Raw genomic sequence first — 24339 nt, forward strand, 5'->3', positions numbered from 1 at the left:
ATGTTCCATCGCCAACTTTCAAAAAGGTGCCTCTGTGTCTCTATCACCAGGACCAATGATCGATCAGTCCCCTTCATGGGCTTCCTTGGCTTCACTCTGGTTGCCGCTGGTTTCGGGGTTGATGGACATGACTCCTATACGAACAATAGGAGTTCTCTGCAGGGAATAATTAAGATCAAGATGCAAAGGGGGAGGGCATCACAGAACTTACGTCTATGTGGAAAAGGCCAATGACGAGGGAACCAGGAGCAAGTGAATCCCACCGCTCAAATGGCCCATCCCTCGGATCGCCCAACAGGAACTCCCGTCCGCGGTTTGTTTGAAGCTATCGATGATTAGCCAAGTATCTGTTATGAATCATACTGGGAAATACATACTAGTAGGACATCGTTCCGTTGGCCTTCATCACCCATCTTCGCGTCCACTATCCTCTCTCCACCAGGCCCATCGATCATTATTGAGCGTTTGGGACTGTCATACGCCTTAAACTCGTAATCCGCATCCCCAATGAACATGTTCTTTGACGGGTCTGTGTATAGAAACTCGATGCGGAGCATGCACCGACAGCTCTCATAGAAGACAATCTCGGTGAGTTGGGGGAGGAGTTCTCCGCGTGGGCCACCAAACATGATGGTTTCCAAGGGATATGGTATTACACCGTCGGTGACAGGGTCATCCGGATGGCCGAGAAAAATATGGTCGGGTGGTATGTCGGGCTTCCAGGCATATTCCTCGGGATCAAAACGTCCGTCAACGATGCGTTCACTCCCCGGAACGTTTCTGCTCAGGGAGACGAGTTTGAGCGCCTAAGGGTAAAGAGTGGTGAGTCTCAGCCAAGTTGAGTCATAGAAAAAGGCTCAACTCACATCAAATTCCGCCTTGACAGCTGATATCCGTTTTCCTAGTCCTCTCAAGCGCCATCTGGGGACGTCGTCCGGCTCACCTGCCCAGCAGGACATGGTACCGTCAGCAGTCAGCACAGCAACGGCTCTGAATCCTTGTCTTTCCACGGCCAACTGCCACCCCGAGATGGTGTATGGGGATTCATGTCGACCATCCGAAAAGCAAATCTTGACCTCTTGGTCGGTGTTGATGTAGCCCAGACAGTTGATTTTCCCATTTGGCTTGACGAACCGGAAGCCCGAGACAAAGGAACGGCCGCTCATGCAGACAAACGACACCCAGAGGTGGCGAACGCGGAGACGTGGTCGGAAACGGAGAATCCGAGCAAACCAAGGCCTACACCCCACATAGAATAGCTCATACTCTGTGCAGAAATTGATACCAGCAGTGTGCCAGTCGAGTTTTCTCCAGTCGTGTGTATGCTCATTCTTCTTTATCCGTCCATTCTTGGATGTGTCGAAAGCTGTCAGAAGACGAGCCCCTTTGCAGGCTGTGCCAGATACCTGGTTCTGCAGACTCTCCAGTTCCAAAGCCAGATTCCAAATGCGCTTCCGGTCAGCCAGTCGCGGCTCCATATATCGCAGTGCCAGGTAGAGCTTCTCCCAGGTAGAGCTTCTCCCAGGAGTCGGGGCGGGATCGCAGGGTTTCGAAGATATGGTGGAATTCGTGTTCTCGCCAGAACCTAGAGGCCCAAAAGGGTTCTGACAGATGTAAGCTGGCGAAGATGGGTGACGCTTGACGTAGGCTTCCGACGTCTTCACGAAGCTCGACGAGGATAGCTTGCAGGAGCTCATTTGGTAGACGGCGAAACACATCTCCATCCGGGTTGACTGGACTGCCTCGGGCCGGGATGTCGATGAGCATGTGCTTCGGGATGTTCGCCGAGTTGAACAGTCTTTGAATGGAATACACCGTGTAGGGATCTCTGCCGTAACCAGGAATAGACGGACGTGAGATGTAGGTCAGCAGGGGAGGGCTCTCGTCGTAAGGTATTCCGACAACTATTCCTCCATATTCATGGCCCCAGTCGAGGATTGTTTCGCCATGGATCGGCATGGAGAAGCACAGTGAAAAGATGAGTTGAACATCAGGCTAGAAAAGGATCGTGATGATCTCCCAACAAGCCGTATGGAAGACAAATCCCCAGACCCGAGGAGGTGAGTCGCCCTGCCCCGGTCCGCCTTTGTGGAATCTGTACCGAAACTCCACGCGTGCATTCTCGTTGAAGTCCGCATCGTCGTATCGCCTGTGGGATTCCGCCGGTAGGTATTTTCTGCCAGAACCCTCGAATCTGCCAACGCCGGAAAGCGTGACTTCGCAAATGTTGGCACCCGACGCATATACTGGACAGATAATGTTAGTTCCATGAGCAGCGAACCGAGAGGGGATGTACGTACTGGCCCTGTACTCTCTCATCCATGTGGACTTGTCGGACTTTTTGAGCCATCTGCCGCAAAGAGCGCAGGGCAACATTGGACAGGCACAAGAAGGCAGAATCGCCGAGGTTGGAGGGAGATGTTGAAGGTAAACACTCTTTCAACAGCTCTGGGGCATCTCAACGGTCCCGTCACCATGGGCACAGTGGGTCCCCTGCAGTGATCATTGCCCGCGCACTGTCAAAGCACGCTGCAGTTTTGCAGCGTCCATATTCACCACCACTCTGTTTGTTTGGAGGCTGTTCCATTGTTTGCAGGAAGCATGCGGTGAATCACTACCACCAAATTTATAGCGTGCAAACTTGGCTACGCAATGGAGTGACCATCGGTGATTTCGCCACTTTGCCAGCCTGTGCGGGCCTTCTCCAAGGCGCCCATGTATTCCGCTCACTTAATCACCTTTCAGGCCAACACCTACGTATTCAGTGGGACTAGACCAGGCAAATTGAACAATTTGTATTAATTCGTGGCAAGCAGTCAACAAGATCGTTTGAATGCATATAGCGCTAAATATCACGAGTGCCTGCTTGATCCTCATCCTTCGTTACCTGGGTATACGGCATCCAGCAAATACCACCGACCTCCAAACCTCCAAACCGACTCCACGCCCAGAACAAAGCCAACTGACGCACCCTGGGCTCTAATTTAATACAAATTCCTTCATGAAACACCTTGATCATGACGGCTGTAAGCGAGTGGTTGCGCCCCCAAACGGATCTTGAGGCAACAAATTGTCAGGATCAAAGTCATATCCCATGAACTCCGTGAAGCTGTCAAATTGCGACGGTATCGGTGTATACTCGGTTGGCTGAGGAAATTGTAAGGATGAGCCGCCGCTCATTATCGCTGCTCCGAAGACCATTGGCTGTGTGCCCAGTTGATCTGTAGAATGGGCTTGAGACGAGTGGACGGCCGAGCTGCCGGCTGAGCCAGGCAAGGAGCTGAACGATACTTCTGCAGTATCTGGCTCTCGAGTTTGCGTTGAAGTTGGTAGCCCTTGAGTCTGGTCCTCGGGTGTTGCAGCATCAATGTCGGGCGTAGATTGACTGGTGGGCAGGCCAGTTTGCGATGTCATACTCGGCATCACAGTATCGAAGGCGTCCCAGACCGATGTGGATATCATCTCAGAAAGCCTCCTCTCATCCAACTGAGGGTTGGACTTGATCTCGGGCATGCTGCGGAGCCGGTCGCTCAGTTCACGAATGACACGGTCGGGAATCTCTCGACGGATGAAGCTCCGATACTGTGCTCGAACTTCGGGAGGCATCGGGGCTTCCAACATTTGCAAACCGCAATCTGGGGATGTATTAACACTCAAAATCACGGGATGTGCTATCGTGTAGCCCAACTTACAAGGAGACGGTATGCTCTCGGCGTCGGGGAAGAGGATCTTGTACATGTGCTCCCATTTCGCCTCTTCCGTCGCGTTCTTTATTCCTTTTCTGCACTTGAGGCGCTCCTTCATCTCAGCGTCAATCCCCAGCATCTCGCAAGGTTCGTTGACTTTGCAGGGGACGGCTTCGCGGCGATGATCCTTCAGCAACTTTTCGGTCGTAAATGTGCTGAAGCACCTGTCGCAGTGGATCGGGACCTTGTGTCTCCGGTAAATGTGCTCCCTGTTCAACAATTAGCCAGGCTCGAGATGCTTTCAAATGATTAGACGTACTTGATCCGGTGGACACTTGGCCAGCCCTTCTTCTCACAACATGGCCACTTCTTGTTGGGATACCCCTTCACGAACGGACAAGCGAGGTTCGGGACCAGTTCTGCCGGCGTGATCTCTGTCTTTCGGCGTTTGTCCTTATCACCGTCGTTTCCTCTACCGGGGCCGGTTGCTCCGTCGCCGTCTTCGCGTCCTCTCTTCTTTCCGGCACCACCGCGGCCACCTGATCCCCCCCCACCACCATCGCCATTCCCGCCACCACCAAAGTCGGGTGAGTCGTTACCAGAGGACTGTCCCGGCGAACATGATCTTACCCACTCGATGACCTTGGCCAGTACAAGCGATGCGATGCGGTCCTTCAATGTAACTGCGGCCGCCAAAAGGGCAGGATCCAGTGATGTCGCATCAAAGGCCTCATGGAAAGACTCATCCGTCTCGTGAGAAACCTCTGACATGGACTCGTCCGCATCGCTCGAGTCAAGCTCATCCAGACGTTCCAGTTCAGGGTGGTCTGCAACAGAGGTACCGGGAGTATCCTGGTCCATCGGGTCTCTGGAACAGATGGAGGCTATAGATGTCATGTTATCGGTCTCTGGAGATGACGCCGTGTCTCGGACTGGCCCGTTTCGCGGGATCGAGAGGTATCCATTGTCGGTGTGTTCGCTCGAACTTTGCGGTCGCATGGAAACCACCTCGTGATGGGAACATCCAGCCTCCGAGCCCTGTTCGTCGATGGTGCTCAAACCTGACTTGCTGGCAGTCTCGATCTTGTCCTCTGGGTACTCATCAGGGTCTGGGAGGTCTTCAGGCTCCTCGTCAATCGAAACACCCTCTTTGTACAACTCAGGCATGCGATTCTTGTGGATGCGACGTTGTTGGGCCACCCAACCTGCGGCGGTGACTTGATCTGACACTGAATGATCCAGACAAGCTATCCAGGAAGAGATTGGGCGCGGGGGAGTCGCAGTGTTGGATCTTTGCACGGGGATAATGGGAAGAGGATAGTCTTCCAGGTCGTGTTCTCGATTAAGGCGGTGTGAGTCTCGACTATTATTGACGGAGGAAGAAGGCATCATGTATGGGTGCTTCCTCGACACAGAAGCTCGCGTAACTTGTGAGCTAGTCCTACCAAGGACATCCCAGTTGCTAGTCGCTGACGAGATGGTAGACGAAGGCCTGGTCCAGCTAAAGATAGACTCCGCGATAGAGGTTGGGACGGTGTCGTTGGACGCTCTTCGTATGGGTAGGTCGCGCTCTGAGGGGTTGTCTGTAGTGGCCGAGAAGAAGCCACTGTCGCATGGACCGCTTGCTACCGAGAGTGGTTGAAAGGAGTTTGTGGATGTTTGTGGGTGGCTCTATTGAACTGTCAGTGGACATGGTAAATCACTTCTTGTATGCGAGTTACTCACATATAGGTCTTCAGCTGGTTCTTCGCTGTCGTCTTGGATATTGTCTGGAGTGTTAGGTCGTGAATCTAACGGGGTCAGCAAGAGCAACAAGGCAAGGCACAGACACACTTACTTGACATTTCCAAGTCGTTTGCATCGGACTGCAGCGCCGTGGTCGATTTGTTTGCAGATCCGTATTGAGTGCCAATTCCCGCGAGGTCAGTCGATCCTGGGTTGTATGAGAAGGGACCAACTGGAGCCGACGTGACTCTCCGCTCACGGCGTGCGACGCTCCTTATCGATGTCGTGTATTCCTTTAGCCTGTCAGGCAATTGCCAGATGCTTTGTGTCTTTTTTGTTGGTGTCTCAGCCCTAAGGGGCATGCTCTCTGTCTGTTGTAGCCCGAGGGACAACGGTCGCTCGGACCTAGGTTGAGGAAGGGTTTGCTGCCCTTGTGTAACGTTTGTGGCCTGGTACTCGGGAGGGGGGTCTTGAAGCAGCTTTGCATCTAGTTTCGCAAGTCGGTCCTCTTCATCGGGAACAGTAGCGACCTCTCGACGGAAGCCAGCCACCTTTTCTTTGAGGGGATCCGACATCCAGCGCACCATGCCCAACTCCCTGGTGTATGAGTGGAATAAACCGGGAGGCTTAAACTGGTGAAGGTATTTGATTCCTTTGTCCTTGATGCGGCCCCTAAAGGATCGAGGCGGCGTCTTGGACTCGCACTGCGCAAGTTGCTGGACCGACCGGCGGTCAGCGGCACTGGGGATAGGCATAGTGGACGTATGCTTTTTGCGCCTCTTTGACGTTTTGCGCTTCGCTGGGCTGGGCGGAGGTGTGGCTGCGCGTAATTGTTCGCCGCAAACTATAAGTCGAACAATGGCGAGACTTGAAGAGGATGAAGGAGAATTCACGAGCAGGACCCGGGCGGCTGGACGCAGACTGATGCTGTCAGCCACGCACACATTCCATCATTTCCATCGGAGGCCGACATGGGATGACCACCTGCCAGGCGCACTTGCCTTTGCGAACCATCCATCAGCCGCCAGATCAGATGCGTCAGACCCCTGCTTGACATTTTCAGCCCTGCCATCTGCCTAAATTTAGGAAGAGGCAGCCAATTTTACGACCTAATTCATGATGCCTTGACGGAGTCCTATTGTGTGTAGGCGCTCTCGGGAAAATAGGCAACACAAGAGAACTATAGACTTTGAGGTCTTGTAGAATATTTACTTTGTCACAATTCTTTGCTTGGACAAAGAAACAAAACTCTCAATCAGATCGTGGATTGATCTTGGTGGGCTCCCGCGTCCACTCGCAGCAAACGGCAGCCTGCGCCCCCTGAAACCGCCTACCGTCTGCAGCTAACAATGCGCGACAGGGGTGTCCGGTTTTGCGCGTTGCGCAGAACCAGAGCTCGCAGAACCACCACAGCGCAAATCTCGACATTTGACAGAATGAGCAACGCCATGGCTGCAAAACTCGATTATCTGTAAAATTGGGAATGCCATCTTCACGATATCTGGATAGTATATCCCAGCGTTTGCGCAGAACAGAGATTGCAGTCATGCGTAAAGCAGAGAGGCCAGTATAAAATAGACGGTAGAGTGCAATTGGAAGGAAACAATCCATTCATCGAAACAAACAAGTCAATTCAATTCAATTCATCAAAGTGACAGCTCAGACCAAGAACAATCTGCATCCTATCCCGTCGCGCGTCACAATGCCCACCCAACCTGCAACCGCCTCAATGGTTCCCAGCTGCGGTTCCTGCGCCTCAGTCGCCAGGTTTGTCTCATTTTCCTACCACTTACCAAGCGCTTCTGACTGAAGGCGAGTAGCGGTGACTGTGCCAGCACAACGCGGGCGCCTGCATCCAAGCTTTCACCGGCCGTATTGCGTTTTCTTACAGAGCCTGCTTCTGTTACAGACGTCATTCATCAACTCGCTCCCAGCAAGCCTCTCAAGTGCAAATGCTAAGTGGGGATGAGTGGCTGTGCGCAGGGCTGAATTGGCGGGTCAGGTGCAAGTCGCGATGGACCAGACCAGTGGACCCGTCCGTTGTTTTCAATCATGTTTGGGTAGAAGAGGGCAAAAACAAGCAGGCAAGGAGTTAAAGGCATTTGATTTGATATGGGCTGGCATAGAGGCTATTGGCCACATATAATACTGAATTTTACGCTGAATATATACACCTAGGGTCCTGTGCCCCTTGCTGTTCGTGGCTGAAGGTTTTAGAGATGGATTTTAAGTAGAGAGGATTGTGTTCTAGGAGAATTTAGAGGTCACACACCACCGCCTACTCACTGAAAGAGGATATTCTATTATTACCTGATACCCAAAGTGTATAATGTGACACAGAATCGAGAAAAGGAGTAGATTTAACAGCGCCCAGTAAGGAATTTGGTGCCAACGTGCTGGAAATGTTATGGTGTAGGGTAGGCGGGGCCGACTTCGGCACCAGCTCTGAGAAACGCCCAAGGCATCTTGAAGCCAGAACGCGGTCCAACCGCGTCACACTTTTAACTGAAGCTGTTAGTCAAGAAACATTCATCAACCTCATGGGAAAAGAAAAGCGACCATCAAGCCTTGGTAGGGCACCACAGAATAGATTGATCATTCATCGCTCATAATTATGCTTCTTGCTCATCAAGCGACTGTAGCCTGGGCCCCAATTCTTCAAAGTTCGACTTGCCCTCCCCAGCAGGGTATGCCTGAAAAACCTCTCGCCTCATGATCCTCCTCGGCGCTCTTCGACCCGTGAATAACTCAAATTGAGCAAAGCCTTGCTCAGGCAGCATGTCGAGACCATCCATGCTGACCCATCCTCGAGATGACTCCTTTCTGAACTGAGCCAAGAATGGCGTATCTAACGTCTTGTATCCAAGGTCAATTGCGACGCCTCCCGTACGGCTTCCTAGCCACTCATCCGGAAGTGTCAAGTCTGGTGCAGGCACATTTCCAATGCGATGCGTTGGGATGCACGAAACAACTACTGTAGGTAGGCGGACATCGGCAGGCCAAGCATCTTCAAGCGATTCAATGACGTGGAACTGGGCCCCTTCGCTCCCAGCGCTGAGAAGCTTAAAGTCCTTCCTTTGAAGGAGCTCTGTAAAGTGCGACACCATCTTCTGAGCGTTTTGAGGTGTGCGATTGTAGACGACAATGTTTTTAATGCCGACTTGAAGCATTGCGTATATTGTGGCCCGCGCCATTCCGCCTGCTCCAATGACGAGACCGCAAGTGCTTGCGACAACAGCATTTGCAGGTGAAAGACCGCGGCGGATACACGCTCGAATTCCGATCCAATCCGTGTTTTCGCCGTAGAGGGCCTTGATAGGCCCAGACTGATTGACACTGTCGAAAAAGGCCGCTCCTGTTGGTATCGAGCCATCCTCGTTCAGCGAGCGGATCGGGATAAGAGTGTTGACAGCCCCAATCGCCCGAGCGTGGTTGCTCAACGAATGTGTCAGTGTGATGATCTCAACCTTGAAGGGGAGACCAATTGAAGCGCCCCCAAAATTCGAGTCTTCGATCAAATGCCGTATTCCCCGTAGAGAGGCACAGGAGACTGGTTCGTAGGTATGGGGGACTCCACATGCCTTCAATGCACAAGTGTGCATGGCTGGTGACAAGCTATAGCTGACGTTGGTTCCAAAGACGTACAGTTTCATCTCATTGTAGATGAATGACGAGAAAAGAGCCTTCGTCGCACCCACCGCCGTGATGCAGGGAGTGATCGGTGGCTTCGGGTTCACCCGCTCTAATGAATCTGGGCGAACAACTGTGAGGATGCGATTGAAGGCTGCGGAATTGCGACCCAGAGGTCCAGAATTGTAGGCGATCAAGGGAATCTTGGGTCCTTGTAAAGCATCGACAGACGACCTCAGGTGATTGATACGGAAGTTGTCCTCGACGTTTGCGGCTGGGCGAATCAGCCTGGCCAAGTGGCAACCCAAGGTATTGGCCTTTTTGTACCAGTTCATCCACATTGGAGACTCCCAGGATGGGGGATCTGTGATGATGAAAGCGTTTCCAATGATTTTTGTCCTTTTTCGGACCGTCAATATTCGAGAAATGTGCGAGTCCTCGAGTCGTAGGTCAACGGTCATCATCTCTGGGGCGAGACGAAGGGTGTGGTGTATGAGATCCAAGTAGACACGAACGACATCCTCGCTTGCTGTATGGGGGAGGAATAGGTGCAGTATTATGGGTAAAATCGTGCTTCTTCTGACAACCCCTATGCCTTTTGTGATGTCGGCAAGCAGTTGACTGCTGGTTTCAGCTGTGAGAGTGCCTGCTTCTGCGTGATCAGCCAGGTCATGCACCACAATCTGAACCACATCTGCTCCAGCGACGTGCTCCTCGATGTCCACAGAGTCGTTCAAAACATCTGAGAGAGGAATTGAGGTAGCATAGGTAAATCGCCGTTCCTCTGGTGGGATCCTTGCCAAGGGGAACGCCGAGTCCATGAACGGGATTGTACCGGCTGGGTAGATGAGCGAGAGGAACTTAAGGAAATGTCTCTCGACGTGCTTCAGGGTCAGATATGGAGCAGGAGTTCTTTGAGTGAGAAATATCCGGGTGAGAGATGACCTGGTTGGCTTCTCTGAGACATTAAAGAACTCAAAGTTGGTGCATGTCCTGAAGATGGCGTTGCTGACATTGAGAAGGTTCCGGATCTTGGCCTTGTCGCGGAACTTGAGGTGGTTCTGAATGGCATCGGCGTCGCGTACAATGTGAATAACAGGATGGGTGGCGGCGAATTCCCTCAAGAGGTTTTGTATACGACTCTCCATCCAGGAGCAAACGAGGATGCAACCGGTGCGATGACGGTCCAGCGCATTCTGTAGGACCTTGGCTTGGTGCTTGTAGCATGCAGCTGAGCCATGCTCGGCCTTGTAAGCGGCACTTGAGAGCCCCGAAGTCTTCTGGAAAGCTGTCTCAAGGTCTATCACTTTGCGATCCATGGCGGACGATGCCATGATGGCCAATGTAGACTTTCCGGCGCCGCGGATGCCAGCCAGAAGCATTGATGCATCTGGGGCGAACTCGGGGACTTCCCCAGTCAATGGAGGAAAGGTCGGTGATGGTGTGCGAGTGACTGCATCTTGCTGTTCTGGTCGAGTCGAGGGCGGTTGCGATTGGGATTGAGACCGGGAACTGTTCCGGGACTGGGAATGAAGCGTTTCGGCCAGCGTGAGTGTCGGTGTCTGTTCGGTTTGGGCCTCGCTGTTGCGGCTGGAGATGCCATGACCATGATCCCTGATCTTCCCAAAGCCATTCGATCGTAGCATGATCTCCTCATGGCCCAGCATGGCCCCGAGGGACCTCTTGACGCCTGCCATCTCTGGTCGGTTCCTGTTCCGTCAAGCAGAGCGGCAAGATGAAAGAGCCATAACGATGGGATTAGCTGTGGTCTCGGGCCACCCGAGTCTTTAGAGGCGTGCAGAAGAGGGTCCAGAGGGCGAGAAACAGCGATTATCGTCACATGTAGACGCAGAATATGCCGGAGACCGCCGTGGGAGTCGAGTCGGAGGACAAGAGAGAACAGACGAAATGGCCCCCCACCAAAGAAATCCTGGGGGAGACTAGCGGTGATTGGTCGGGTCAGCGTTTATCCGCCCCGCTTTTAATGTCACGGCCAATGACGCCGTGATGATTCCAGTCGAATCGTCATCTCCAACCCATCTCTGAGATATCCCCAGGACCCCGGATTCTCCCCGCATTGCAACTCTGAGTCTGAGGATGCGATTGATGATGGCAAGGTGCTTGCATCTCTGAGGACCTCTTCTCGTGCTGCTTTGATATGGCGCCAGCATCGTACGAGCTTCCTGTCAGCGGCCTACTCCTTCTCCTCGCCATGCGCCTGCAAGCCTCATAGCTCGTCCACCACTTACCTCCACACTCAAGCAATGCCGCCGAGGAAACGCGAACACGATGCGGACTCCCTCAATGCTCCCGCCAGTACCGCTCCCGCCAAACGACAGAGAGTCTCTCTTGCCTGCGACGCGTGCCGAACCGCCAGAGAGAAGTGCGATGGCGGCCGTCCTCACTGCGGAACCTGCACGGCGCAGAACCGGCCATGCTCGTACACCCCTGCCTCCCGCAAGAGAGGCGTGCAGACGGGTTATCTACGAACCATTGAGCTCTCGCTCGCCTGGCTGTTTGAGCAGGTTCCTGACTGCGAGGGAGCTCTGCATCGTCTACTTACACAGAATGATGGGGCAGACGGCACCCGCATCCTGGCCACCAAGGACAAGGCTGGTCATCGACTCTACCGGCGATGGAGCAAGAGTCGCGTCCATAAAGACATTGGACGAATGCTATCGGATGAAAAAACCCCTCGGAACGAGACTTCGGCAGACGACTCGGAGACGGAAGAGAGCATCAGCCCGGCCAACGTCAACCTCTTCGAGGCGAAATCGTCACCTGGATTTTCACTTCAAGGTGCAAACCTTTCACAAGCAGATCTACCTGCGAACACATACCAACTTGGCGGCATGGCTGAGCCGCCGGTGCCTACCAAGCTGACACTCCCTCCGAATTGGAAGCGGCTCATCGACATTTACTTTTGTTACACTCACAGCTGGCTCCCGATCGTCGAGCGGGAAATGGTCACCAGCACTGCCTTGGCCTATCCCTCTGAAGGCCTCACACTCGAGGCGAACCGGTCATCCGCCCTACATGCTCAGCTTTGGGCTGTCTTTGCCGTGTCCTCGTTCCAAGATGCAGCGTCCTCAGAACCCTTCCACAACAACGGATTCTCACCGAGCAAAATCTACTCCATCGCTCGACAACTTATACCCTCCGACGACGAGAGTCTGGAAATACCTCACATTTCTTCCCTCCTCCTTCAGTCACTGGTCCTCCTAGGCCAGAAAAAGACCATGTCGGCATGGCTACTCATTGGCAAAGCGTCCCGCCTTGCACTCCATGGCCGAGCCACCAACTCGCACATGTTCCCGGTCAAAGAAGGTGGCGAGGCTTCTCTAAACCACGCCGAAGTGAGAATACTAGCTGCTAGCTTTGTCTTGGATTCGTTGGCTTCTCTCTGCCTGGGCCAGTCCCAGGTCACCTCGGGCATCCGATATAGTCTGCCTTCTGTGACCATCGTGCAGTTGCTGAACTTGAACGAGCCATGGGCTCCGGTTTCAGGGTTTGGCAAGGCATCTGAACATCGGGACGAATCAACGCCGGAAACGGCGTCACCCCTGCCGACATTCCAGCAATTATTTGCTTTTTGTAGGCTCTGGGCCGCCAGCATGGATGCAAGACTGTATGATAGTCCCACTTCCCGCAGGATCACCCCTGAAGACCTTGTCAGAAGCCTGGACGCCCAGTTTTCGTTCTGCAACTCGCTCATCTTTGGGGGTTCAACTCCAGCGGTTCCGTCAGCTTACCTACTTCAAGGCATGTTCCTGGCCATTACCTTGGACTTGGTGCCTGGCCACAGGCCATCACTCTTCTCGAACCTGATAGAGGTTGTCGAATCGTGTCTTGAGACCTTTGGACCCGGTGGAACACCCCCCATCGTTGTCACCTTGATGGAGATCGTGCATCATCATGGCCACAGCAGCCGGATGCAAGAACACGACAAAGTCAAGTGGGATGCAGCCTTGAAAGCGCTCACAGACGTCTGGAAACCCAACAATTCAGGGATAGATGGGCCTAAAGAGCATCAAAACAACATTGGCGTGGTGGATCCTATCGGCCGCCCAATCGCCGGGCCAGTCTTCTTGGATGAGATATCAACCGCCTCTCACCACACCAGCCAGACAGCGCCCTTGACCTCAGGAGAGCTGGAACATGAACTTAACCGGATGCAACAGCGTCAAAAAGAGCAGCAGTTCTTGTCGTACGAGCGGCAAAGATATGCAGGCAACTCAGACAACAGTCCTGGCACATCACAGTCTCTCTACCCAGTCACACCCAACCTGACGTTCCAGTCCCCTCCAGTCAACGGCGGGCATACAGGGAATCTGCTGCAGAGCTCGCACATACCAAGCCAGCTGGTAGATTACGACGCCATTCTGGAAGAACTTGGATCCATAGACTGCGGCGACAGCATCGAAGTGGACCCCCAGTTTATGACCAACCTAGGGTTTGCGCCCGGCTGCGACCTGGGCGAGATGTTTCACGGCGACTTTGGTACATGAATTAATGCAAAACAATTAAACCGATATTTCCGCGGTGTCCCAATAGCATCGCGTGGGTGACCCTGCGAGTGACCGTGCTCATCAGGTGAAGAATAGCACACTAGAAGCTACTGTACAGTGAGAAGCTGAGTCTTGGGTCTCTTGACTCTTGAAGGTCGAGCTTGATAAGACAGTACTTAACATGGAGAGGATTTGGATTATGACGAAACGAATCTTTGACTTGGACATTATGGTGCCGCGCATTCAGGCGATCTAATGCCCTTGCCGAGCTTTTCACCTCCCCTTTCACCTCCTCTTGCTAGAGTCGCACGCTTGAGTGGTCTCATCTACCGACCAGTCATCCCAGCACGCACAGCAAAGCACACCGAGCCGTGTGACCGAGGGATTGAGCACTAGGCGAGGGCTGAGACTTCATCCCCGTTGCTAGCGAAACAAGGTTAGATCCGCGGCCACATGGTGGTTCTAATGCGGAGTCCCCAGAGATGACCGAGTCAAGGATGTGGCACACCGGGTAAGCCTTTATCCCCAACGCCCCCAACTCAGATCTTTGTGCGCTGCGCAACGCCCGGCACCCTGTTCGTCACCCCAGAAATCAACTGATGACAATATGAATCTTCTGCTTCGACGGAAGCGAGTTCATCCCCCACAAACCAACCCCGCAAACCCCGGATTAATCTCCAACTCTGGAGGGAGATGCTGCTGCTGGGGGCGGTTTACGGTTGTATGGAGTTGCCGCGGTCCTTTTTTCCCTTTGGCTAGTAGCGAAGCACAGACAATTTCCAGAAGCTAGGGGGGACATATGGGTCGAGCCCTGTCCTGTTGCAACCGATATAAAAGTTTGCCTCCCAGCGGACGTTGATCAATTCTTCAACACCACAGTCCTCCTGGCAACTGCCACCTCATCCTTCATCAACAACTTCAGCCTCTGTCATTCTTTGAGTTTTTCGGAATAACAGGTCATTCATCATGGGCCTCCTCACTCTCAAGGAAGACCGGCCCACGCCGAAGGAGGTGTACAATTGGCGCGTCTACGCCTGCGCCGCCACAGCATCATTTGCAGCATGCACGATCGGTTACGATTCTGCCTTTATCGGCACTACCCTTGCGCTGCCTTCATTCGTCGATGAGTTCGACTTTGAAAGCTACAGCGCTGATAAGCTGGCACTGCTGAAGCAGAACATTGTCTCTGTGTACCAGGCCGGTGCCTTCTTTGGCAGTTTGTTCGCCTATGGCAGCAGTTACTTTCTCGGTCGTCGGTACTCGCTCATCCTCTTCTCCCTCATCTTCATGCTGGGTGCTGGCATGATGCTGGGTGCCAATGCGGACCGTGGCCTTGGTCTGATCATTGGTGGACGAGTTTTGGCCGGTATCGGAGTTGGTGGTTGTTCCAACATGACTCCCATCTACATCTCTGAGCTGGCTCCTCCCGCTGTGCGAGGTCGTCTCGTCGGTCTTTACGAGCTCGGCTGGCAGGCTGGTGGCCTTGTTGGTTTCTGGATCAATTACGGAATCAACAAGCACATGCCCTTCTCTCCTGGTGTCAACGAGAAGGTCTGGCTCATCCCCTTTGCCGTCCAGCTCATCCCAGCCGGTCTCCTGCTCATCGGCGCTGTCTTCATCCCCGAGTCTCCCCGATGGCTGTTCTCCAAGGGCCGTCGCGACAAGGCCATTGAAAACCTCTGCTGGATGCGAAACCTTAGCCAGGACAATATCTACATCATTGAGGAGATCAACTTTATCGATTCCGATATTGAGCGATATCACAACGATGTTGGTGCTGGCTTCTGGAAGCCCTTTGCTGCCCTCAAGGACAGGAAGGTCCAGTGGAGATTCTTGCTTGGTGGTCTTCTCTTTGTTTTCCAGAACGGTAAGCGTCCCATGATTACGAGCTTCAACACAGGTAACTAATATGATTCTTCTCAGGCTCCGGTATCAACGCCATCAACTACTACAGCCCGACCGTATTCAAGAGCATCGGCATCACCGGTACAAACACGAGCTTCCTCACAACCGGTATCTTTGGCGTTGTCAAGACTGTCCTCACCTTTGTCTGGCTGATGGTCCTCATCGACCATATGGGTCGCCGAAACCTTCTCATGATCGGTGCCGCCGGTGGCGCATTCTGCATGTACTTTATCGGCGCCTACATCAAGATCGCCAACACCGAGGCTAAGCTGGACGCCGGAGAGGACACCAGTCTCTCATCTGGAGGTATCGCCGCTGTCTTCTTCTTCTACCTTTACACGGCGTTCTACACTCCTTCGTGGAACGGTACTCCTTGGGTTCTCAACTCGGAGATGTTTGACCAAAACACCCGATCCCTCGGTCAGGCCAACGCCGCCGCCAACAACTGGTTCTGGAACTTTATCATCGCCCGATTCACAGTGCAGATGTTCAACGCTTGGGGTTACGGCGTGTACCTGTTCTTTGCCTCCCTCATGGTCATCTCCATCTTCTTTGTCTTCTTCTGCGTCCCCGAGACCAAGACCATTCCTCTTGAGTCCATGGACAGGCTGTTTGAGATCAAGCCCGTCTGGAGGGCCAACAAGACTGTGCTCGAGGAGCTGCGCCTCCGGGACGAGGAGTTCCGACAGAACGTTGATGGTGTGGATTTGCACGAGGAGAAGGGCAGCACTGAGCAGGTTGAGACCAAGCTGCCTTGAGGTTTTATGAGGGGGCGTATATAAGGGGTTTGGATATTGTACTCTAGGCAACTTCCAAACAGAGCTACATTGGTAGTTTGTATCTACTTGAACAATTTTGGTTTCACACAGAGTCAAGTCTGACTTTTGCCATCTTCTTGACCTTTATCGAGCGACATGGCTTTGCCATGATGCTCATTTTTACTTTAATATCCAACAAGAGACAACTCCATGATCTCCAACCCAAGCTCCAACGTTATTTCGCTTGATTATGTGCTGCAGTCTTCTCTCATGCCTTTACAGGGCCCTTACTGGATTGAAGCTCATGACGTCCTTGGCAGTTGCTCTTTTGGGAAGGTGCCGCTTTTTTGTTTCCTTTATAAGCCTCTGATCTCCTCGACTCACTATAAAAAGTGAAAGGGAATCAACGATAGGGTGTGTGGCTCTTGGATACCTTGCTATGTGAAATGGCTATGTTGATGCTTCATCTAGCTGCACACTTGTGCGTGATGCTTTTGGTTGGCGGCTTATGCAAGACTGCATTTTATGAAGACGGTTGTGCAAACGGTTGTGCAAGATATTATGTCCCTGGCTTCTAGTTATGCCTCACACACAGTTTTGGTCCTTGCGAGAAGGGGATACTTGACGAACAACAAGAAGCAATTTGATAACTCGCGCTCAATTCTCCTATAGGAGTAAGAGTGTATGGAATGTTGGAGAATGATATGCGCAAGCGCTGAATGAGGCGTTTGACATGCGTGGCTGCTCTGTGCGGCTCAACAACCGACAGATAGACATTGTGGAGGGTGAATGTCAAATGGTGGTTGGCTGAATAGTATTATGCAAATTGAATGCCAATTGTATCCCGGGACATATACGTAATGCAACGATTGCTGCGATCTTTGGGCAGGTCATGCACCAACACAGCCATGGGAGCAACGGACGCGCCCCGCCGTAGCCCGGGATCCACTCCCTATCTCCGTCCACACCCGCTCCGTCCGTCCGGAAACCACGGAGCCGTGACTCCCCGTCTCCGAAGCATCAACCTAAACCACTTTGATCAAAAATTTGCGGGGACCCTTGAAGCACGCCATCGCTTCTACTAGGACGACGCAGTTTCTCTCCCATGACATGCCTCCAGCTGGCTACCTACACCATGAACGTGCCCAGAACCTGTATAGCGGTGGCTTCCAACAAACAAGGATTCTACTAAACACCAGGCTCGTTTGTGTCTAGACCTCCCTTGCGTGATTGGGTCCAGTTCTGACGACGGCGAGGCCTGCGTTTTTGGGCACGACATACGCTCCATCTATAAGAGTATCTTGGGACCAACGATGTAATGGGCTCCAAGTCGGACAGATCTTCTTGTCATTCTTGACGATTAGAGTATCATCTCGGTTCATCATGTCTTCGACCAAACGCAGTCGTGGGCTCTTTGCCTGCTTCAATGGTCGCCTTCTTTACTCGTGCGGCATCATTGCGCTGTCGCAGCTCAACTTTGGTATGGACCAGAGTGCGTTCAGCAACACGCAAGCAATGCCAGCCTTTAAAAGACAATTCGGCACCTATGACGAAGCTACAAAGACGTATGTTCTTGAGACGGTTTTCCTGTCTCTGTTGAACAGCGTCAACTTTGTTGGTTTTGTCTTTGGTCTTGTTTTCGGTAATCTTACCAGCCGACGCTTTGGCCGTCGGATCGCCATGTTTGTCATGTGTTTTTGGGCTCTGCTGTCGGCTGTGATTCTCATCACGTCGAGGACTCAAACTCAGGCAATCACTGGACGAACGATTGCTTATGTCTACATCGGCATGGAACTTGCTCTGGTTCCTGTACTCCAGTCTGAGCTTGTTCCAGCTGAGGCTCGTGGATTTGTTGTTGGTACTTATCAATCCGGCTTATATGTTTGTCTCCGCCCCCAGAGGTTGGAAAGTGGGCATCTGCTAACAGGTGGTCCAGTTCGGTACCCTTCTAATGGCCATCATCTGCCGTGGCACCAGCGAGATTAAGGGACATGGGTCCTGGCAAATCCCCTACGGCCTCTTCTTTGTCATCCCGTCCATTCTGGCTGTCGCTGTTTGGTGGATTCCTGAAGTAAGTCAATTGGATCAAATTGATTGGGCTGGTGCTAACAGACGCAGTCGCCTCGATGGCTGTTGACGCGCGATCGACAGGAGGAGGCGCTCAAGTCTCTCAAGCTCCTTCGTCAGGGCGCCTACACAGATGAAGAGATCAACTCTGAGTTTGAAGACATGCAAAAGGCCATTAACACTACTATCAAGAAGGGCAGCTTTATGGACCTGTTCCGTGGCAGTGAGTACGCCCACAATCTTGCACTTTTGGACCCAGCTGACCACTTGCAGCCAATCTCAAGCGCACTCTCATCACCGTTGGCGTCAACATTTTCCTCCAGCTCACGGGTCAGAACTTTAGTTCCAAGTATGGTACCATTTTCATCCAGAGCCTTGGAACGGTGAACCCTTTCGCCATGTCATGCATCAACTCTTCTGTCGGCATCGTCACCGTGTTTTTCACCCAGATGCTGACCGACAAGACCGGCAGAGTGTAAGTTTGCCACCAATCCCTGAATGGCAGGGGTCTCAGACTAATCATTTGAACAGTCCTCTTCTGGTCGCTGGTGCGTTGATCCAGACGGCCAGTCTCATGACCATGGGAGGCCTTGGCACTGTCGAGAACCCCTCGCATAGCGTCCGTACTGGCATCGTTGTCACCGTGACACTCTTCACCTTCGGATTCTCGCTTGGTTGGGCTCCCCTGTCGCACGTCGTCGCAGCCGAAATACCCACCACAGGCCTCCGAGATCTGACCTATGCCCTCGGCTCCGTCTTCAACATTGTCATCCAATGGGCGGTCGCCTTTAGCATCCCTTACCTGATTGACAAGTCGCACGCTGGCCTTGGGTCTAAGGTTGGCTTCATCTTTGGCACCACCGCGTTCATGGCGACGCTGTTTTCGTGGTTCTGCATCCCCGAGTGTGGAGGCAAGACTCTGGAGGAGATTGATGAGCTCTTTGTTAGAGGCGTGCCTATCAGCAAATTCCGCACTGCGAAGCTCAGTTCCGACTTGGAGGGCTCTGAGAATGTTGAGGTGCTCAAGGCGAATGCTTCCGACATTAGCACAACGGAGAAGGCAAGGGACCTGTGAGCTTCTGGTACGATATAGCTTATCCGAGCTGGATGTGATGGCAGGAGGGGGGCTTGCCAGAAGCCTGGACTTGGAGCAAGAGATGAGTCTTGAAACGTTACTATTCTTGTATCTCAGAATAGCTCTGAGAATATACTTATTTCCGTAACCTTTGTCGTTACCCGAGGCCGCCGAGCAATTTTTGCATGTCTCCTTGTGTCGAAGTACTTGACTGTGGTGTTTCGTGCCATTTGGTCAACGTTAGCATTACACTGAGAGCGCATGGTTCTGTCACTATGCTCAACTCTCTCTCTCTCTCTCTGCCAGACTGCCTCGACGATCCACCCCTCTGTGTCCATGTCCGTATAGGATGCGGGGAGAAAAGAGGCTAATTACTAGATCTTTGATCCCCCGCATCAAATCTTTCTGTCAATCTCCTATTTTGCGGGGTGCATATCGGTAAGTAGCTTGAGAGGGTCGGCAAGACCACACGGCTGGCTTAAGAATGTCACGATGTTGCAACTTTGAGTGACACATGGCGTACCATCCGTGTTGCTCTGCCGTGAAGGAATGCTCCTGAGTTCCGTGTGACTGAGGAAAGCTCACTTGTCGCTTCGATAGTCTGTTGGTGCCCCTGTCAACCCCAGACGGAGATGACGGGGAGAGACGGACGTAAGTGGAGCCCGGTGGTTGGAAGTGTTGCTCCGTCTTGCCCCGTCATGTCCGTGAGATTGGCATACACGCTAAGCAAGGAATAGGGTCCTTCTAAACTCTCAATAAGCTTGGCTATGGGGCTGAGAGCTCTAGCTGCAACCGAGCTCAAGCAATACAAATCCCTCCAGCAGTGCTCTTTCTGTTCTCTCTCAGATTTGAGAGTATCATACCCCCAGACATCAACATGGGCTCACTTCCAACCTCAAAACAACCCAATTTCCTCGTCATTGTCGCCGATGACTTGGGCTACAGCGACATTGGATGCTTTGGCTCTGAGATTGCTACTCCAGCTCTCGATCGCCTCTCCCAGACTGGTGTGCGGTTGACCAACTTTCACACAGCTTCAGCATGTTCACCGACAAGGAGCATGCTGTTCTCTGGAACAGATAACCACATTGCCGGTCTGGGACAGATGACGGAGCACATGGCCAGGAACTTGGATGCCTACAAGGGCAAAGAAGGTTATGAGGGATATCTCAACTTCAAGGTGGCAGCTCTGAGCGAGATCCTGCAAGATGCTGGTTACCATACCATCATGTCTGGAAAATGGTAAGTTCAAAATGCGGTACTCACCATTGTGCTTTAGCTGACATGTACCCTTCAGGCATCTCGGTACAAGTAAAGAGACGGCACCCTGCTCTAGAGGCTTCGACAAGAGCTACGTCTTCCTCTCTGGATGCTGCAACCACTTCAACTACGAGCCCCAATTAGACGATCCATCACACGGCTTCTTCACGCCCATGAACGCCGGCAAGTTCTGGATGCAAGACGACAAGTTCCTTGATCGAAAAAACCCCGAGCATATCCCGAGCGACTTTTACTCTACAACATCCTTTTCCGACAAGTTGATCGACTACTTGAAGGAGCGAGACAATACTGAACAGCCATTCTTTGCGTATTTGCCGTTTACTGCCCCTCACTGGCCCCTTCAGGCACCACGCGAGGTCATCGACAAGTACAAGGGGCGTTATGATGATGGCCCTGCGGCGCTTCGCACACGAAGGCTAGCAAAGCTAGTCGAACTCGGCCTTATTCCCGATGGCGTGGAGCCAGCTCCCATGACGCTCGAGGCATGGGATAAGATGACTCCATCTGAGCAGGCCGAGTCGGCGAGAAAGATGGAAGTCTACGCCGCCATGGTTGATCTCATCGACTCCAACATCGGTCGTGTAGTCGACTACCTTGAGTCTGTCAACGAACTCGACAACACGTTTATCCTCTTCATGTCAGACAACGGAGCTGAAGGTGCCATGCTAGAAGCTATCCCCATGATGGGCAGCGTGGGTACGGTTCCAAAGATTATCAACAAGTACTACAACAATTCTCTCGAAAATATGGGCATGGGGGATTCGTACATCTGGTATGGACCTGAGTGGGCGTGTGCTTCAATGGCTCCCTCTAGAGGCTTCAAGACGTGGATCACAGAAGGTGGCATTCGGTGTCCTTGTCTGATTCGATACCCGCCTTTGGCAAAGACGGGTTCTCACACCGATGCCTTCTGTACGGTCATGGATATTCTGCCCACGGTTCTTGACCTGGCTGGTGTCCCCTCTCCAGGGAAGCAGTTCAGGGGCAGAGAAGTTGTTCCTGCAAGGGGTTCATCATGGGTTTCCCACTTGGAGAACCAAACACCCTCGTTTCACGATGAAGAGAAGGAGATCACAGGTTGGGAACTCTTTGGACTACGGGCCATCCGGGAAGGCTATTGGAAGGCGCTGTATATGAACGCACCTCGAGGAAAGGATAGGTGGGAGCTATACGATATGAAGAATGATCCCGGTGAGCTGAATGATCTTGCTGAGGCCCAGCCTGAGATACTGGAACGGTTGATCAAGCATTGGGAGATTTATTATGCAGAGACGGGCATGTTTGACCCAGGACATGAATTTCCTGTCACTCGAATTTGAGCGCAATAGATTTGGAAGATCGATATTTTTAAATTTTGACGGTATGTTATTGGTGATTTTTCGAGTGCTATTTCACATTAGGCAGCTTCATTAGTACTCATAGTAGATATATTATATCCTCCACTGAGCATTACACTACAATGTGCGACGACGCTCGTTGAAGAACAAATACTCGGCCATTGAATAGCATCATATTATTAGTTGTTAAATGAAAGTTCCTATTACCCCAAAGTCATCATGTCAAGCTCGCCTCTTTGACTGCACGTTTCCCGGTACATGAAAACCAAAATATCCGCCATCTGTTGGAGATCCGATGCCTCACCCGCCCACCGCTCAAGCGACTGAATCGCAATCCCAATAAGAGTATGCCACTCATCAGGAGGAGAAACTCTATGAGAATTAGCCGCGGCAGCAATAATAATGCAGGCAGCCATGAAGGCCTTTCGAGCTATGAGCCATGTCCCGCCGTGTCGTCGATGAAAGGCCATGCGATGGACCATGGTGGCACAGATTTGGATTTCTTTTGCGGCTAGGGCTTCGGCTTCGGGGTGAATGGGTTCTTCTGGGTTATGGTGGAGGACGTAGTAGAGGATCGGGCGGAGGGTGTATTCTCGCCAAAGAGATGCGCGGCCTTGCAGGGCCGCGGCGAATTCTTCATCTGGGAGTACGTCGTCGAACTGGACGACAGAAGGAAGATGATATTTCCTGGAGTTATATGTTAGTGTCTGTCATGCCCCGATTGTATACATATGTGTGCTCACCACAGAGCTATCTGCTGTTCGCACTCGTGGTACTGGCGAACTAAGTGAGAAGGATTCTTCATCCAATACCCCTCGCCGTGCCTATATAAGAGATTGAGTGTCTCATCAACGGTACGGCGAATGGAAATCTCTGATAAGTAGTAGCACCATCCTCTCTCATCGACTTGGCGTTGTTCTTCGTCTGGACCAACCGATGATCCATCTGTGGCTGGACTGAAATCAGACAAGAGGCCTTCTGGGGGTGTCGGGAAGGGCTGTGGGTATGAGAAGTTCTCTAGGGAACTTGGTCGTAGTCCCAATTCGAAAACCAGTTCGCTTGAGAAGTGTTAACGTGGCTATTGGGGAGTGAATCTGCCGCGACTTGCCTTTCTGCCCGAAAGCATGACCAGAAGAGCCTTTGTTCGAGGTGATAATCATCAGGACTCGTATCCCGAAAAGCCGTCCAAGGCCGTTCCCCACGTTGCAAAAGACGAGTTTCCAACCGCGAGCAAGCCTGTTGGATATAACACCAGGCTCTCAGTGGGCGAAGAGCAAACTTCTCAAAGATGGTAGCAAAGAAGTAGCACTGGATGTCCTGTATGGTATTCCCAAGCAGTCCCATTCTCTTCTGTGCCGCAGCGTAGTAAGGCTCTGCTTTGGCTCTTTCCTGAGAGTCGGCAAAACTGCCAAGTTGTTCTGGGGTTGGAGGGATGGGATAATCGTTTGGTCTTCTCCACATGTCGGTATATGAAGCCAATGCACACGCGAGCAACTGCAGTGCCTTCATCAGTAATTGGACTTTTGAAGCAGCCAGATAAAATTACCACAAGACACGACGAAGAGTCCCATTTCAGCCCATCTTCCTCCGCGGAGCGAGCATGCCGCATGAGCTCGTGTCCATCAAGCACAGGGTTCCTCGGATGCACCTGAGCAAGGAACTTGCGACATAATGGAACAAAAGCCGATTCGTTTATACCTTGACCTCCACTTCCATTCTGCAGAGTGCTCTCAGTGTACCCCGAGCTGAGCGGGAAAGAGTCGATTTCCTGGGCATCACTTGGTACTATCCTCCTAAGGGCTGGCCATCGTAGTAAAGACTCGCAACGGAGAGCCTCGAATGGGAACCCTGGGGGTTTGTTCTCGTTCGGTCGTGGCGTGTTGGCGGAGAACCTTGCCCAAGGACTTGTTGCCGCCTGGGCCTGTGGTGAGGTCGCAGTCGCCAAAGAAGGGTCAGTATCCGAGTGTCCGTGGCCTCCATTCCTCTGAAGCATCTCTTTGATTTCCACCAGTTGGTCCATCAAATGGCGATTAGAAATCGCAACATCCTCCCCGTTAGTCTCAATCTCATCCGTATCTCCATAAACACACTTTGCTCTCTGTCGCACACAGTACCCACACTTTGGACGAACATTATCACACTTTGTCTTGCGCATCCGACAAAACTGACACGCCGTCACAGCACGTTTCCTCCTTGTAAAATCACTCGTCGTAAGTCTCCTCCGCTTCCCTGATCCCTGAGACGCGTCGTCAGCGACGTCTGGGCTCGTAGGCTGGTCATTGAGACTGGCGGAATCCTCAAAATTGGAGAAGACCGGGGCCCGGAGATTGAACGAGGGCGTCGCGCGGAAAGACGGACTGATTGCTG

General features: G+C 52.4%; 7 protein-coding genes across 7 annotated transcripts; 4 read left to right on the forward strand and 3 right to left on the reverse strand.

The window, feature by feature from the left end:
- Nucleotides 1–63: 63 nt before the first annotated feature.
- LRP88_14132 (uncharacterized protein) lies at nucleotides 64–1959 on the reverse strand (the record flags this gene model as incomplete). Its single annotated transcript, XM_083250482.1, has 5 exons — nucleotides 64–156; nucleotides 212–325; nucleotides 378–806; nucleotides 867–1585; nucleotides 1644–1959. The coding sequence occupies 5 exons, from the start codon at nucleotides 1957–1959 to the stop codon at nucleotides 64–66; spliced, it is 1671 nt and encodes a 556-aa protein (XP_083094816.1).
- Nucleotides 1960–3015: 1056 nt separating this feature from the next.
- LRP88_14133 (uncharacterized protein) lies at nucleotides 3016–6166 on the reverse strand (the record flags this gene model as incomplete). Its single annotated transcript, XM_083250483.1, has 6 exons — nucleotides 3016–3635; nucleotides 3693–3955; nucleotides 4006–4891; nucleotides 5132–5357; nucleotides 5412–5476; nucleotides 5524–6166. The coding sequence occupies 6 exons, from the start codon at nucleotides 6164–6166 to the stop codon at nucleotides 3016–3018; spliced, it is 2703 nt and encodes a 900-aa protein (XP_083094817.1).
- A 1857-nt stretch (nucleotides 6167–8023) lies between these two features.
- On the reverse strand, nucleotides 8024–10687 carry LRP88_14134 (type I 3-dehydroquinase-domain-containing protein; the record flags this gene model as incomplete). Its single annotated transcript, XM_083250484.1, has 1 exon — nucleotides 8024–10687. One exon carries the CDS (start codon nucleotides 10685–10687, stop codon nucleotides 8024–8026), a length of 2664 nt encoding a protein of 887 aa, XP_083094818.1.
- Nucleotides 10688–11305: 618 nt separating this feature from the next.
- LRP88_14135 (uncharacterized protein) lies at nucleotides 11306–13549 on the forward strand (the record flags this gene model as incomplete). The annotated part of the gene is made up of 1 exon (XM_083250485.1): nucleotides 11306–13549. One exon carries the CDS (start codon nucleotides 11306–11308, stop codon nucleotides 13547–13549), a length of 2244 nt encoding a protein of 747 aa, XP_083094819.1.
- Nucleotides 13550–14515: 966 nt separating this feature from the next.
- On the forward strand, nucleotides 14516–16212 carry LRP88_14136 (general substrate transporter; the record flags this gene model as incomplete). The annotated part of the gene is made up of 2 exons (XM_083250486.1): nucleotides 14516–15416; nucleotides 15473–16212. The coding sequence occupies 2 exons, from the start codon at nucleotides 14516–14518 to the stop codon at nucleotides 16210–16212; spliced, it is 1641 nt and encodes a 546-aa protein (XP_083094820.1).
- A 1383-nt stretch (nucleotides 16213–17595) lies between these two features.
- Nucleotides 17596–19354, forward strand: LRP88_14137 (general substrate transporter; the record flags this gene model as incomplete). Its single annotated transcript, XM_083250487.1, has 4 exons — nucleotides 17596–18093; nucleotides 18331–18502; nucleotides 18553–18754; nucleotides 18811–19354. 4 exons carry the CDS (start codon nucleotides 17596–17598, stop codon nucleotides 19352–19354), a joined length of 1416 nt encoding a protein of 471 aa, XP_083094821.1.
- An 877-nt stretch (nucleotides 19355–20231) lies between these two features.
- LRP88_14138 (arylsulfatase) lies at nucleotides 20232–21954 on the forward strand (the record flags this gene model as incomplete). The annotated part of the gene is made up of 2 exons (XM_083250488.1): nucleotides 20232–20596; nucleotides 20652–21954. The coding sequence occupies 2 exons, from the start codon at nucleotides 20232–20234 to the stop codon at nucleotides 21952–21954; spliced, it is 1668 nt and encodes a 555-aa protein (XP_083094822.1).
- Nucleotides 21955–24339: the final 2385 nt, after the last annotated feature.

The sequence above is a fragment of the Fusarium phalaenopsidis genome (assembly GCF_050370095.1).
Source record: "Fusarium phalaenopsidis strain FUZ10S chromosome Unknown contig_32332, whole genome shotgun sequence".
NCBI classification, from domain to species: domain Eukaryota; kingdom Fungi; phylum Ascomycota; class Sordariomycetes; order Hypocreales; family Nectriaceae; genus Fusarium; species Fusarium phalaenopsidis.